This window comes from Trifolium pratense, linkage group LG7, assembly GCF_020283565.1.
Source record: "Trifolium pratense cultivar HEN17-A07 linkage group LG7, ARS_RC_1.1, whole genome shotgun sequence".
In the NCBI taxonomy this organism is placed as follows: Eukaryota; Viridiplantae; Streptophyta; class Magnoliopsida; order Fabales; family Fabaceae; genus Trifolium; species Trifolium pratense.
Genome location: NC_060065.1, coordinates 3,047,298 through 3,063,853, shown reverse-complemented (window position 1 = coordinate 3,063,853; position 16,556 = coordinate 3,047,298). Strand labels below are relative to the sequence as shown.

The 16,556-nt window shown below is 30.7% G+C and overlaps 1 protein-coding gene across 2 annotated transcripts; it reads left to right on the top strand.

Annotated features, from left to right (window-relative positions):
• The first annotated feature begins 4,666 nt into the window (after window positions 1-4,666).
• LOC123893654 (putative lipase ROG1) lies at window positions 4,667-9,953 on the top strand. 2 transcript variants are annotated; one of them, XM_045943420.1, is made up of 10 exons: window positions 4,667-5,139; window positions 5,592-5,659; window positions 6,480-6,550; window positions 6,725-6,994; window positions 7,129-7,289; window positions 7,386-7,441; window positions 7,535-7,587; window positions 7,662-7,794; window positions 8,733-8,830; window positions 9,145-9,953. In XM_045943420.1, the coding sequence occupies exons 1-10, from the start codon at window positions 4,853-4,855 to the stop codon at window positions 9,214-9,216; spliced, it is 1,269 nt and encodes a 422-aa protein (XP_045799376.1). In that variant the 5' UTR covers window positions 4,667-4,852; the 3' UTR covers window positions 9,217-9,953. The 2 variants fall into 2 exon arrangements, with proteins under 2 accessions (XP_045799376.1, XP_045799377.1); XM_045943421.1 differs by lacking the exon at window positions 9,145-9,953 and having other exon boundaries at window positions 4,695-5,139; window positions 7,679-7,794.
• Window positions 9,954-16,556: the final 6,603 nt, after the last annotated feature.

The following is a 16,556-nucleotide window of genomic DNA, read 5'->3' as shown; positions in this document are numbered from 1 at the left end:
TAAATGTCAAAATTTACTCCAAAATTATATTAGACAGTCCAATAAACCGGATGCTAGAAGTGAAAACAAAAACTAAACAAAAAATCTTTTAAATGATAAATGTTGGTCTTTTTTCTTATAATTTGGGACTTGTTTGGGACAATAAAAAGTAAGTTTTTCTTGTCAATTGGGATCGAGTGAGTATATTTCCTTCGTCCTAATTTTTCTATAAAATTAACAATAACTAAAGATTGCTCAAACAAACATATATTATAATCTAAATTATATCCAAGATTTTCCATTATTTTATTTGCCTCGCAGTAGACATGATTAAAATACACCACCAAGTTTTAATCAAACGTATTTCTAATCTTTTACACAATTATTCTTTCCACTATGTTGCTCTCCTTCGAAGTTGTAAGACAGTTAAACTCAGCAATTGAATTAACTCGAACCAGATCAAACGGTCAACGAATCGGATGCTATGACAATTTATTTAGAGCAAAAATGTTGGTTGCAAATGTAACAATTATTATTATTATATGGCAAAAGAGTAATATTTATAGCACCACACATTTAAACTTTTGTGGCAGGTGCAAGATAGGAGTCCACAACCAACTGTGACATAAAACATAGATACTAAAGTTCCTTAAATATTTGTTTTGAAGAATTAGATTATGTGATGTGAAAAAAAATATGCATATATAAAATAATTTTAGACTAATAATAACAATGAATTATGTCATATTCCCTTGTTTTCTTGAGATGATATGAAATTTTAAATTATTTTTATTAATTATCAGTATAAAATAAAATTATAATAAAGGTGCGTATTTTTTAAAACTTGTATGTAACTACGAAAAAAAAAGTATTTACTAGAAAATAGGAGTCCACACACGTATAAATTTTAGACATGCCATCCGGGGCGGTGCCGTTGAAGCTTTTAGTTGTCTAAGATGGGAAACATTATCGTTTGTGTTTGTGCCCTTTGTTTTTTTGTGGAGCATGGGATAAATGATGAAAAACAAGTCTATCTCCCAGATGGGTTTGCGTACAAAAAAAAAAATGCAAATACTTTTTGACATAAAATGAGAAAATATTACTAAATAGGTGTATATTTATCTATTTTTTAATAAAATTTTGGAGGGTTGCGGTTGTCGACAAACTATTGTTTCTTTCTATTTTTGTATTTATTTTTTTTTGGGTTTGGGTCAATATTTTTGTTTAATTATTTAAATGTTTGAATTTAAAAAATATTTGGATTAACAATCTATTGATGGAAATATAAAAAGAGAATGGTTAAATGCAATTTTGGTTGATTGCTAGAGATAGGAGGTATTCAAGAACTTTGTGAGATTCTCAAATTATTAAGACCTCATCTTAAAAGATTATAAAACGTTTTACTTTTACGCAATAGTTATTGCAAATAGCTAAGATATAATGAAGATAAATTGAAATATCTCTCTGTCTCTCGTTCTCTTAAGGAAGGCAATTTTAGTGTTTATTTCTAAGTTGAGATCGGCAAACAATGATAAAATTATTATTTCAGAGTCCCCCTAAAGACTTGAATAAACATCTCCTCGTTGATGCCTTAAATGTTTCACCCTAAAATCACTTTTTTTGTTGTTTTCTTTTTTTTTTGCCACTGTACAAATGAAAAAAATGAATTTTTGGTCACTCTATTTAAAAAACTAAAATTGAAGTTACAATCCTCCTATTTGACTTATTCATTTGAAGTTTCTGTCACCATTAGGAGCTTCTTCCTCTACCCATTGTTTTGTTTTTATGAATTCTTTCATATGGATATATTATTCCATCTTTACCCATTTTACTGACCCAACTAACATGAGACCAAAGATCATGAAACATGGCTAACCTAAAATAACAAAAACAGTCGAGATTTGATTTTCATTTACAACTCACGGGTTGAACCGAATTGGGGGTTTGGATATGAATCTAAACTAACACGAATTTGGTGACCATTTTTAGTGGGTCTCATCTCCCAACACATTTTTTTTTTCTTTCTCATTTATAAGATTTGAGCACAAGTTATTACTTAAAAGATCCGAGTTTACAAATGTAATATTGATTCATAAAGTACTTGATAACCTGCAAATTAATTTGGTGAATTTTTTTATCATCTTTCTTTCACAGTTTCTCTTTAATTTGAGGAAAACTTTCTTGATAATGCATTAAAATAAATTTGATATAATTATTATTATCATTTTTTTATAGCTTCTCTTTAATTTGTGTGAAATAACTGTTGGAGATTTTCCAAAATATATTTGAAATGTTGCAATGGTTACTTTGAAATTCAAATTTACATTTTTGAAATCATTTCAAAGGTTGTGTCCCTTCATCATTTTGGCATAAGTTTCTCTATAAATAGAGACACTTATGAGACAGAAAATACATAAGAGAAATCATGAATTTCATGAGTCAATTCTGTCAAAATTATTTCTAAATAATTTCTTCATTTCTCTAGTGCACAAGGGTCATTGAAGAAACTTTATTCCGTAAAATATCGTTGATCGATATGCTTGATGTGTGTATGCAATTCATGTCAAGGTTTCCAAAGTATCCTGAAGGGGATTCACCGGTTAACCCTTTTGCATCCGGTTTGCATAAACTGGTGGCGAATCGAACCTAAAGTTTAGTGTGATACACACGCTTTGGAATTTGTGCAATGTTCATCATGTCGTTCATCATCTTCTTCTTGTTCAAGTCATTTGCAGTAGTCCCCCAACAAATTGTTCTAACAATAACATATTCATAAGAACAAAGAGGGTATTAAAAAAGGAAAATTACATTCTCATCTCCATATATACTTAGTTGCATACACGCATCCAACTTGACCAAATCACAAAGCCTATATTTTATCTAAACTTATTTTATATATCAAATTGAACCAAACTCAATCCGATTAACAATGATAATGTTTGGGTCGAATGACAAATTTATGATTTTAAAATGGACGGCCTATCAATCTAACCTGGTGACATGTCATTTAATATATTCTTCTTTCTCTATTTTTCTAGGGTTTATATGTTTTTTTTTAGATAGATAAATGACAAACTATTCACGCACACAAAGTGGAAGTATGGAATGATCAAAATTCGAATCTCAATCATAATGTCTAACCTAGTAATTTTAACATTTATGTGAATTGAGCAAGAATTTGTGGATTCAATTTGAGTATGTTTGATTATAAATAGATTTGTGCTTGAAATTTTATAGTTGTCAAAATGTTTTGAGTATGGAAAACATTTAGTTTGATTTTTCATAAAAAAAAAAAAAACTATGAGTTGGATACCCAACTCCAACCAAAATAATTTGATTAAGCTAAATATTAAACATGATCAAACTCAACCCACAAAAATTCCCCTAAACGTGAGCAACTAATATTTTTTGGAAAGAAATTAGGCATTCACAAAGTCATTGATTTTTACGGCAATAATGTGGCTACAGAAAATAAATAAAGTGCCAAGAGCTAGTATTTCAAGCAAAACCTTCTTCAAAACATACATATATCATTGATTTTCTGTTTTTTTTCACTTTTTTTTGTGGCAGCAATATTTTTTCAGGTGAGCGTTTCAAAACTATTTTCCCCAAAAAATTAGGAACTTTTTCCATAAAAAATCAAAAACTTTTTTCCATAAAATATCCGAAACTTTTTTTCAGAAAAAAGAACGGAAACTTTTTTTCCAGAAAAACTCCGGAATTGTTTTTATCTGAAATCGAAACTTTTTCCCCCCAAAATCGGGAACTTTTATTCCGAAGAAAAAATAGAAAATTTTTTCCGAGAAAATATCGAAAACTTTTTTTCAGAAAAATCAAAAAAATTTTTTCCAAAAAAAAATAAAATATAATACTGACAGTACACCATATTATAATGTACACATTCAATCGAATCCATAAAACTTGTGGTGTATTGGTGAGAGACCTATTATGGTTTCCCACCCTAGAATCCCCCTCTCATTGATTGCCCAATCACAAACATCAGTCACACGAGTGTAAACATCAGGTTGAACTTTAAAAAAGTAATGAAGGACCATTAGCACCAAACATAAAGGAAAAAAGTGTTACCCAACTTTTTCAAACAAAAAGTATATTATAGGCTAAGTTTTTATACTAATATAAAAAACTTTAATAAGTCATGGTGCACAAATATTGAATGTTATTATATTAAATACAAAATTTATCATTAAATTTAAAGTTTATATCATATAAATTATCTATATTTTTTTTTTAAAAAATTTAAAATTATTTAATATGTTATTAAGGTCAATTAAATGAAAATCAATAATTCAATAAAAATCTATAAACAATTTGTCTAGAGGGCAATGAAAAATGGAAAATCAAACTGCATTTTTGACCAAAAAATAGAAATAAAAACCCAAACTGCATTTTTGGGCTCCTTCATAAAAATCACTTCTAGAAGGAGCATGTGAAAATTGAAAAAATCATAAGGTTTGCATTGCGAAGCAGATAGAAGAAATTTCACATGTGACATGTACATATACAGATCTTACAAGTCCAATAATTCCAACAAACACACACTGCTGCCATTAATGAATGAATTAATTATTATAATAAAATCCCACGTGTCTGACTCTACGGTCCAGATCAAGCTACCATAAAAAAATACCAGTCATAATTATTAGACGATGAAGAAATTCTAAATCCTAAATCCTAAATTAATTAAATGTATAAAAAAAATTAGAAAAGAGAATGAGAAGGAAAAGGTCAGAGTCAATGAGTTGAATCTGAAAGTCGTTACAAACCTTGGCTGCTCTGCTGCTGCTACCGCCGTCTATTAATAACTACTTCAACTGTTTTTCCATTTCATATTGTTTTCTAAATCTCAAACTCCATGGCTTCTATACAATCTCAAGAAAAAGTACCGCAGCTTCCACAAAACCTTGTTGATGATGATATTGATGAGATCAACAAGGTTAAGCTCAATAGCGAAACCAAAAATACCAAGAAGAATAAGAAGAAGAAGAATAAGAAGTTGAATTTCCCCAAGTTTGGTTGTTTTAGAATCCAACATGATGCTACTGGTGAAGGTAGTGGTTTTGATATTGAAGTTGTTGATGCTTCTGGTCACACTTCTAATCCAACTCATTTGATCATTATGGTTAATGGTCTCATTGGCAGGTAACTAACTTCACTCCTTTTACTTTCACAACTACTTAGTCTCTCTTCCCTAAAAAATAGCGGATTACTGATAAAGTAACTTATAGCTGATGAACTTATAGCGAATAGCTTATATAAGCTAGCTTTTAACATATAGCGAATGAGCGAATGAATAAGCTAGCTGATTGAATTTGTCATGTCCAGTCACTTATTTAGTTTTTATGGTTGGAGTGAAAATTGAGCTTAATATTGCTTTTCAATTTTGATCTTATTTATTTAATTAAACAAATGAGCTTGACTAATGATTTAATTTAACTAGACGAGTATGAGTAGTTTACGAATAGCTCGGTTATAAAACTTGATGACTTGTGATTGGAAGCATGTATCAAAACTATGAAACCAGCTGATTATGTGATTTTGATTAATTAATGTTGTTTGTTAAGTAATGTATGGCAATGGCTCTATGTTTGCAGTGCTCATAATTGGAAATATGCTGCAAAACAGTTTCTGAAAAGGTATCCCTATGATACTATTGTACATTGTAAGTTCTCTTGATCTTGCTAGCTTTCTCTTTTGTTATTTCTGTTGCTTAACTATTTAAGGATTATCATCAGTTTATGTTTGTATGATTTGATCAGTACAAGTAATCTCAGTTTCTCAAGTAATTCCTATGTGTAACACGACTAATGCAATGCATGACGTTGGTTTGTAAACTTGTAACATTATAGAATTATTACATGTGTTAAGGCCTAGATTTAAGTTTCATTTCACCTCTGTTTCTGTCTTTAAGTACCAACAAATTTTCGGGTATATGGTTCTTGTTTGGAGTTCTATTGCAAAGGGGGAAACTTTAGTGTTGTGGTTTCATTTAGTGTATGTTTGGTTCCATTTTTGGAGAAGACAAAATTGATTTTAAAGGTGTAAAATTGATTTTGCTTCAAGAATTTATTCTAACATGAAGCCAGAATTTGAAGCTTTTGCATCATTAATTGATATTCAGCGTTGAGTTTATGCTTCAACTCACTTTTTCATGAATGTATTCAAATATAAATCATTTTACGTTCAACTTAAGTTTAATTTAGAGTCACTGTTACAAAATCAATTTTTTATCATAGAAGCAAACACACACTCAGTCATTGCATCTATATCATCATAAGATGTATATAGTAGTACATAGACAGCTTTATTCGTGTGCTTTATTTTTATCTTGACAGTTAGTGAGGTTCTTCTTGTCCCTGACATTTATTTTGACAATTTAGATTATTTTCATTCTCTTGCCTATTTCATTCTTTCACAATCTCAGCAAAACTGGCTTCCATCATTTAATGTATGTAATGATGCATCACTATTTTGCAATGCAGGCAGTGAATCTAATTCTTCTACGTTGACATTTGACGGTGTTGATGTAACAGGAGATAGATTAGCGGAGGAGGTGTGTGATGGCTTTGACATTCAATTCTAACCTTTATTGCATTCAATGCTCATATTGGATTTTGTTACAGAATAACTATTCGTTGAATCTGTGTCAATCTCAGGATATTGAATTGACTTCAACTTGATTGCATCAAATCCAGAAAGATAAAAGTTTTTTTTTTCTTTTTCTCAGGTTATATCAGTTATAAAACGCCACCCAAGTGTTCAGAAAATTTCATTTATAGCTCATTCTTTAGGTGGCTTGATAGCAAGGTATGCAATAGCAAAGCTTTACGAGAGAGATATTTCGAAGGAACTATCTCAGGGGAATGGACATTATGAGAATCAGATTTCAAATCAAGAATGTCACGATAGAAAATATGAAGGGAAAATTGCAGGACTGGAGCCTATTAATTTTATTACTTCAGCAACACCACACCTTGGTTGTAGAGGGCATAAGCAGGCAATTATATTTGATCTTTAGTATATTATGTTTTTTTAATTAAATTTCATGAGTTGTTTGTTGCAACTTCATGTCTTACTAATCTGTGTTGATGAAGGCTTCATGACATGGTTTTGGAATTTTGCATACTACAGGTTCCTTTGTTCTGTGGATTTTACTCTTTGGAGAATGTAGCATCTCGTCTTTCACGGTTTCTTGGTAAAACAGGAAAGCACCTATTTTTAACTGACGGCAAGAATGGAAAACCTCCACTTCTTCTCCAGATGGTTCGTGACTCTGAAGATATTAAATTCATGTAAGGTTTATAACTTGGTCGGTTTGATTTGCAACTTACTAATGCTTTAGAAACTGAGTCACGAACAAACCACATATTATATCTTGTTCTCGACAGGTCTGCTTTACGGTCCTTCAAACGCCGTGTTGCCTATGCAAATATTCGTTATGACCGTATCCTTTTGTTTTAGCATTAACTGTTGGATATTGTATTCTTATCGCAATTTAATTCCACTGTCTATAAGTTTACACTTGACTCCTAAGTAGAGCTGGTTGGATGGAGCACATCATCTATAAGGCGTAGAAGCGAACTTCCAAAGGTAGACCATCATGCTAATGCACCATTATATATATAAAATTTATTTGAGATGTACCTAACTAGATTTTTATTCAGCGCCGAAATTTTAAAAGACACGAGAAGTACCCACATATTGTAAATGTAGAGACTGCAAAACCCACTTCTGTTCCAGAGGAAGTTCCATGTGAATCCAAAGTTAGTAGTGAATCCAGTAAAATTGACTTGGAAGGTAATCTTTTTGAACTGATGAACTTCATCTTATATCTTATAATATCTAAAAAATTCTTGTTGAGATACTTGGCTGAAGCTCAAAAGATAAGCATTTTTTAATATTTTTGTGAGATCAAATGGCCCATGAAAGCAAAACTGGAAAAATAAACCCCAAATCAAAGTTGATGTTATTTAAAGATTATTTTAAAAAATGTTTTTCTTTGTTTAAATTTATTTTCATATTATTGTAGGTATTTTAGTGGAGTAAGATATTGACATCCCAATTGTCTCTCTTTCTTTCTTGAGTGTTGTAAGATATCAGAAACAAATGATTCAGTTTTTGATGTATATCTTAAAGGGAGAAAATATTCTAAAGTCTATTTTGCATTAGCTTCTACCTAAGATGAACTTCTCCATTAAAATGAACTTATGATTTTTCACTTATGAAAATGTTCAAATGAGCTAATAGATGTTTATAGAGAAAATAAATGAATGAGAGAATTTCTGAAAAACTGAGATATAGAAGCTAATTTTAACTTATATACGAGAATGAGAATCTACTATTTTTGTTTGAATCACTTCTATAAACTTCTAAGAAAATCTACTATTTGGCGGTATAATCTCGTATGTAAAATTGTTTCACATTGATGTTAGTGAATCACTTCTATTAATCCAAAAGATTTTGTGTACATAAATTTGGCGGTGTAACTTTTGTTTACACACTAAGGTATAATTAATGTGGTACCTTTGGGGGAATATTGGACCCATGTTTCTTGAATTGGAAAAGCCATTTTCTTTTACACTGAATTGGAAAAGCAATATTAATACTACTATACTATCCTCTTTGTGTATTCTCTAATGCGTATCATCTGTTTGCTGTTTCATCTTACATGTTTCTGCCTCTGGTAAATATCGTTGGTAAATATATCATCATATAACTGTTAACAACATTTGCAGAGGAAATGATCAGAGGCTTAACCACAGTGAGTTGGGATAGAATTGACGTCAGCTTCAGTGGTAGTAGGCAGAAATATCTCGCACATAATGCAATTCAGGCAAGTTAGTTTCTGTTTCATGAAAATATAGTGTATGTTTGAATTGACGGTGAGTGAAATCACCCTGGCACTGTGATTTTAACAAAAGTTATACTTTGGACACTCTGACACTGTGATTTTAACGAAAGTTATACTTTGGAGTTTCGATAAAATCACGGTGCTAGTGTGATTTCGCCAAACACGCCATCAGGCTTGAGTCATCAATGTCACAAAATCTCTATTTTGGAAATCTAGTGATAATAGCCCGAACCTTCAATCTTATTATTTGTCCTAACTATTATATACATACTCAATGCTTGGACTTTATATTTCAGGTTCAAACTTACCGCATCAATTCAGACGGAGCAGATGTGGTCCAACACATGATTGACGAATTTGAGTTATAGAAATTACCTATATATAGTGTCCCCTTCTAACACATAGGGTAGTGCCATTCTTTTTTCTTCTCCCGGGGAGACTAGACGGGAGAATGTTTGTGGACATTCCCACCAACTTATTTTGCCATCGAGTACTGGTGAGGAGTTTGAGTAGCATGTATGAAATTATAAGTTCACAGCCTTTGTCGTATAACAAAAGGCCATTGGAAGTTGAAAAAAATATAGTCCAAGAAGGCAAGAAGTATTAGGACACGGAAAGGGCAAGAAATACCGATGAAAGGATGAAACGGGTTGTGTAAATATTACACTGCCGCATAGAGTATGCTTTTATGCTACCTATTCTATACGGTTGTATAATTAAGTTTTTGAATTAGCTCTTGTCATTTCTCATTTTTCTGAAAGAAATGGGAAATGGGAAACATGATTATTATTTTTATTTAAAAGGAACAAACATGCTGATTATGTGCATGAGACTTGTGATGCTTCCAAGTTTGCTTCAAATGGTGGAATTGCTACTTTGCTCAAAGTAAAGATAAAAGGGAAATGAATCCTCTCCATTTTCTCTCTTGATTATTAAAGTTAAGCAGTGATTTTGAATGTAGAAATGATATTTGGACCCATTTATTGTCACGTAATAATTATATTTTCAAAACTATAGTAACGAAATGAAGTTTTTTCATTCTTAATTGAGATGGAAGTGGAACAAGGAAGGTACTAAAGGCGGATTGTGCCCTTATTCTTTGCAATACTGACAGTAATTTTATGTGTGTTTATTCTTCTCGAGCACTTGTTCCATCATACAAATGTGGTATTTTGCGCGGCTTAAAGTTGGTGTGTGTGGAGTAGAGATTATAGAAAGTTGAGGATTGAATCTGTGAACTTTCTTTCAAATGGATGCAATAGACTTCATTTATGCTATCGCTTGTTCAGGAAATTATTTGACTTAGTCGTCATAATTCAATTTTGACCGATAAATATAATGTCTTTTAAGGTTCCGTTTGTGACACATTATGATATTTGTTGGCATGACTTTTAAAATTAAAATAATCGTCCACTTTTTTATTTACAAAAGATTTTTTTTTTGACTAAAAAGATAACGATATTCATTCATTCCAATAATTGATATAGTACATCAGATCCAAATACACATTTAATATCGCTAAAAACAAAAAGGATGAATCTGCGAACAAACTCACAGCATCCGTGTTAATAGCATATAACGGCAAAATGCCTACAAATAATAATATGATAAAACTAAAGTCACCGAAATATCCATGCTTCCGGATCTGCAACGTTGATGCCCAAATCATTGATTGAATCTGCAATTGATTGAAGATGATCTTTCAATATGAACTAAACGAACACCGTAACAAGACGGAGAATTCAACAACGTCGTACCAAGACGACGATCAACACAAACGCCGCACTCAGACGACGATATCACACAAATAAAAAAGAAAAACAACTAAAAAACTTAATCTATGTGAAAAATCACTTATTTAGATTGAAAACAACAAGAAAAAAGGTGAAGAGGGGTGATTTTAGGCCAAATATATGACCTAAAATCACCCCTAACTAGTAGAGGAAGAAGAAACTCAGAGATTTACAAAAGATGTTAAGCAATATTTACATTTTTGTGTAAATAAAGATGTTTCATAAGTGTCCACAAATTCTAACTCAATCGGCAAAAGTATTAAAATTATTAGATCGGTACGACTAATATTTAATGTGTGAATTTTGCTCCCAGACCGAATGGAGGAATACCTTAATGGCTCACAACTCTTTAATTTGTGTACTGTGTCCGCAGAAAATAATAGTGGCACCGTGACGTAGTAACAATAACAGCAAGCAATTCTGTGGTAATACTTGTAGGACACATGCTATAGAGCAGCTAGTATGTATATCTTCATCCCTTAGGGCTTAGGTGAGATGACCCACCAGTCCACCATACCATTTTATTCCAACATCTTTGCGTAAGACTGAGGAGTTATTCATGTTCAACACGGAAAGAGCTAGACGCATTCATCCTTTTCCCAACTCCTACACACTTCACACATGAGGAATGCTCACTTTACTGTAGTAATTTTTATTTTTAACCTTGCTCCATTTTCCTTGTTAAAAATAAGAATTTGATTTCACTAAAGTGAATAATTTATTTTAGGGTATAAAGTTAAATGATATAAGTTTTTTTTTTGTTACATAATGATATATGTATTTAGAAAATAAATAAGTGCACCTAATAATTTGCATATAGACATATTTAGGGATATATATATATATATTTATAAATGGGCTTATATATAAGAGAATGAGGGAATATGTTTAGTTAGTTTTTAAATGCACTTTTAACCTCTTAATTTTTACACATTCACAAGTTTAGTGTCCTATTTTTTGTAATCTTAACGATTGATTTTTTTTCCTACTTATACATTTTAGCATAAATTTGAATGATGTGGCTAAAGATATCAAAATTTAATGCAATGTTCTAAAAATTGGACCGGATCGGCTGTCACGACCAGTTTACGTGAATTCTCACCTAATAATTTATTTTAATTCATGTCATTCGATAAGCACTTCAATTGTCACGTCATCAAAGTTCAATTTTAAAAATATTCATGGAAAAAAAGTTCGTCAATTTAAAAATTGAGAAACTAAAATTGTACATTTAGAAATAAGGCGACCAAAGTCTAAAAAACAAAATAGAGACAAAAATTATTTTTAAGCCTATCTAGTTTATGTGAAATTTGATTTTAGTTTTCTATAACAAAAAATACTTCTCATTGGTAAACAAACTTCCTACATCTCTTTTTATAAACATGTTTGTCAATTTTCACATATATTAAAAAAATTAGTAATATTATAATTGATACATATATTTTGTATATTGTCGAGTATGGTAGAGAAGGGGTGGTGCGGCCGAGCGTAGCTAGCGAATGAGGCAACCTTCGTAACCCAACTATTTTTTTGAGCGGGGCAATTGGGGATTGCGGGGTGATAACCCCAATACCCCATAGAATGGTTCAAAGGTATTTTTATTTTTTTTAATTTGAATAGTTCTTTTATTTATAAGACTTGTAACATTGAAAATCCTAATTAATTAAAGTAATAATACTCTTATATACCAAAAAAAAAAGTAATAATACTAAACTACAATTATTACGTAGTCACAGACGTAATCACACTTTGTCAAAACTTGTAACCAAACAATCGTGTTTATTATTTACGATTTTTGTTTTCTATTTTTTTTTTCGTTACCTTGTTCCAAGACATTGCCAAATGTATGTATGTATCATTGTATCATATATAAGATTTTGTTAAATGCTCAAAGAGAGTAATAGTTAACTAGTAAAAGTGGAGGACCAACAAAATACCCCATAGAATGGTTCAAAGGTATAATTTTTTTTTTAAAAAAATTGAATAGTTCTTTTATTTATAAGACTTCTAACATTGAAAATCCTAATTAATTAAAGTAATAATACTCTTATATACCAAAAAAAAAAGTAATAATACTAAACTACAATTATTATGTAGTCACAGACGTAATCACACTTTGTCAAAACTTGTAACCAAACAATCGTGTTTATTGTTTACGATTTTTGTTTTCTATTTTTTTTTTCCCGTTACCTGCCAAATGTATGTATCATTGTATCATATAAGATTTTGTTAAATGCTCAAAGAGAGTAATAGTTAACTAGTAAAAGTGGAGGACCAACAAATTACCCATATTTTTGCTGTTTATGTAACAATGCCCGTGAGTTACTTGGGAAATATAAGACATAAATATAACTTGGCGTGTCCAAATAGTGCTGAGCAATGTTTTTCCCCCCCGATGAAGAAGGATACATACACAAAGAAAAATGAAATAAGAAAATTAAATAGTGTAACAAATAATTAACCAATAAAGTTCTGAGAAAGTTCCTTGGACTTTGTCTTGTCTTTTGTTATTCAAAATAAGGTACTTAGTCCTTAGTTTGCTGTAATGCGGGCCGTGGCAATAACTGTATGCCATTGCTTTGCCTGCTATGCTCATATGATCAGTTTAAGATTTGTCTCCATATGAAATACAATATGCAACTTGTAGTTTTTGAGGTTCAATAAACGAGATAATGTGGTACCTAGCTAGGTGTGTGTGTCTTAGTGAGGTCCTTGGTTATGCCCTTTCTTGTTCTCAAATGTCTTACATTGAAGAAATCCAACCTTTTTGTAGTCCTGCCTTATCAATTGATGGAGAAATAATTGGAAGGGGAGGCAGTAAAACTTTTTAGAATAAGTTTGAAATGTGTCCCATATAATTTACAATTAGAACAATGTATGTGTGATCATAAATAGAAAATACTATTTTTTTTGAAATATTAATATTGAAATACTATAATGGATCAAGATGCCCTGCAGTTGAAAATCACAAAGTTACACGCTGTTTTAGATCTCATCCGTTCATTTCAGATCGGTCGGTTCATATTGCATCTATACAAAATCAGTCTAAATTAATCTGAACCATTCAGATTAGATCAGACGGTCCTGATTTAACACAGCGTGAAACTGCGTGAAAAAATTAATGCAGGAAATCCTGTTCCCTAGTTATATGATGTTTATTTTTATGTGTGTGCATCTAAATGATTTACATTTTTAATTCTTGTCATACAAAACTATCCTTTATGCTAAATCGAATTTTAAAAATAGTTTTAAATTTTGACGACAATCGTCACTATTTTATAAAAGTTTAATTTTTTTTCATCTTTATAGCTGAGATAAGACAATAACATGATTGATATTGGTTTGACAAAATAAAATGGGACATGTCTTTAAGGAGCAGTCTAGTTAATTGAGTTGAGACTTTGAATGAGTTATATGTACCAAACACATACTCTCTCCGTCCCAAAATATAAGAGCTACTTTGACTAAATGACATTATTCACTTATCTTGTTTTGACCATATTTTTTTAATAATATATAGATATAAATATTAACATATAAGATTTTGTTTGATTTGTTTTGATGAGTATTTTCAAAATATCAAGTTTTTATAATTTTTACTAATAGACAATTAAGATATTAATGATCAAAATTGTGCGTTGACATACGTGCAGTAGTCAAACTAGTTCTTATATTTTGGGACAAAGGGAGTAGATCAATACTTCTTCTATGTCTGGGACTGAACTTTTGGGTTGGGCCAAGCACAATGTCACATCCATCGGCACAATGTCACAACCAATGACCTATATATACTACCATGTAGTTATTTTTATAAAAATAAAATTTTAAAAAATTATGTGTGTTGAACTCTAAAGACTCACTAGAGTTCGAACATATACTTCAAGATTCAGGCTTATAGAGATACTTTATACACCAATGAGACCTTAAGGACCATGAAGTGTTTTATTGGTATGTCAAGAGTGCGAGTTAAAAGCTCTATATCAGATGAAAAATGGATACTGAGAATATTCATACATATAATATAAAGAGAAATGTTATCTAGACACACTTTTTGAGACAAAAATACAACATCTAGGGGTAATTATGTCATTTCTCTAATAAAAAAGTACAAGTTAGTAGAGAAAAAATAATGATGGTGGAAGAGAGAAGGATATGAAATGACAAAATTGTCCCTATATGTTATATTTTTGTCTCAAAAAGTGTGTTTAGATAACATTTCTCTAATATAAATATAATATAATGCCTAGAGATTTTAGATAAATATGTGATGTCAATTTGTTGTTTGTTTTTTTTTGTGATTGATCTTATTCTAATATGTGATATACTCAACACATATGTCATAGCCAGTGGTGGATGAATGAATAGACTCTCTTGAGAGGGGTGATTGTTTGTATGTCAATTGAGTTACAATTCTTACATTTGATGAAAAATGTGATTGTTGAGCAACATACATTATAAATTATAATTCTTACATTTAGATAAATTTGTGTTGTCAAATTCACAAAAACTTAATATGATGATTTCCTAGGCTCCCCTCAAGACTCCACATGCTAGAAATTGTCAGTATTCAAGTGTAAATGATAGTCTCTCGTCAACTATGAAAGGATGAACATTGGATATATAAGAGACATGATATATGCACTTAATACCTTAATATTTTGGATGAAGATGTGTCCTCTCTCATTCTCTTATAATCCTGGAGCACTAATTTGTTGTTACTCTCGGTGCTCCCTCAAACTTTCCAACAAGTAGTATTAGAATCTTGATTTGGCTTGGTGGAAAGCGTGAGTGAGATTTTGGATCAAATATAGGACATGAGAGACTACTACTAGAAGGATAAATTTTTGGATTAAAATGTGAGTGGTAAGTCTCGTGTCGTCAACCATGAATGAACAATATATGGTAGAGAGGTGAACCATATATTAATGATTTAAAGTTTTAGATAGAAATGTGGATTGAGATTTTAGTCACCTATGATCTTAGAATATTGCCCATTTTTATATGGTGTGTGCTAGGTTGCCTTTAGAAAGATGTGTGCAACTAGCACACCTTGATGTGACACTAATTGAAAATAGCCATGTGGAATCCACTATTCATGTCACCATTATAACTTTGTTTTACAGATTTTTCAGTATGTTTATCATATTTGCATGTTTACCCAATTTGCATTTAATGACGGGCAGATTCTAAGGTGAGTAAACCATGTCATATCTCGTGAAGAGTACTTTTCCATCACTAGCAAATTGTTGCTACAGTGTATTAGTAGGTTTTTTAATTTATTTTTCTTTTATACTTTTATGAATAAATGATTTAACTTTACTGCTGTAAGTTTTTTTTTTTTTTTATAATGTTTTTAAAATCAAAACTATATATATTAAATTTAGAAGCATTTAGTTTATGAGATTTTATTTTTTAGTTTTCTTTTAACAAATTATATATCTAGTATTTTTTCCATTTTCATTTTCAATTGGGAATATAAAAATTTACGGGAAAAAAAATTGTGACCTTTTTTTTTAACCCAAATATGTTATTGATGTTGAACCCAAATATGCAGATCTGCTATTTTATTTCTAGTTTTTAGAGCGATTTTTAGAAGATTTAAATTTTCAATGACAATTTTGGAGTTTTAGAAGGTACTAAGAAAAACCCAGAAATCTCAAAGAGGATACAACACACATTCGTAGATCTTTAAACTTTCAAAACAGATCCAGAAATCTCAAAGAGGGTACAAAAGTAAAAAAGAAAAACCAGAAAAAATCACCACCCAATTCCATGAATTATGAGTAAGGAGAGGAAAAATCTCAAATAAAGTAGATCTTTAAACTTTTAAAACAGATCCAGAAAAATTGAGCAATTAAAGTACCACATAGCTAGATCAAAGAGAGGAAAAATCTCAAATAAATTGTGTGCAAAGA

Excerpts from the sequence above, each read along its gene's own strand:
- LOC123893654 (XM_045943420.1), top strand. The coding sequence starts at position 4,853 with ATGGCTTCTATACAATCTCAAGAAAAAGTACCGCAGCTTCCACAAAAC. Across the intron at positions 7,290-7,385 it reads TCTGAAGATATTAAATTCAT|GTCTGCTTTACGGTCCTTCA; the intron begins GTAAGGTTTATA and ends TGTTCTCGACAG. Across the intron at positions 7,442-7,534 it reads TGCAAATATTCGTTATGACC|AGCTGGTTGGATGGAGCACA; the intron begins GTATCCTTTTGT and ends ACTCCTAAGTAG.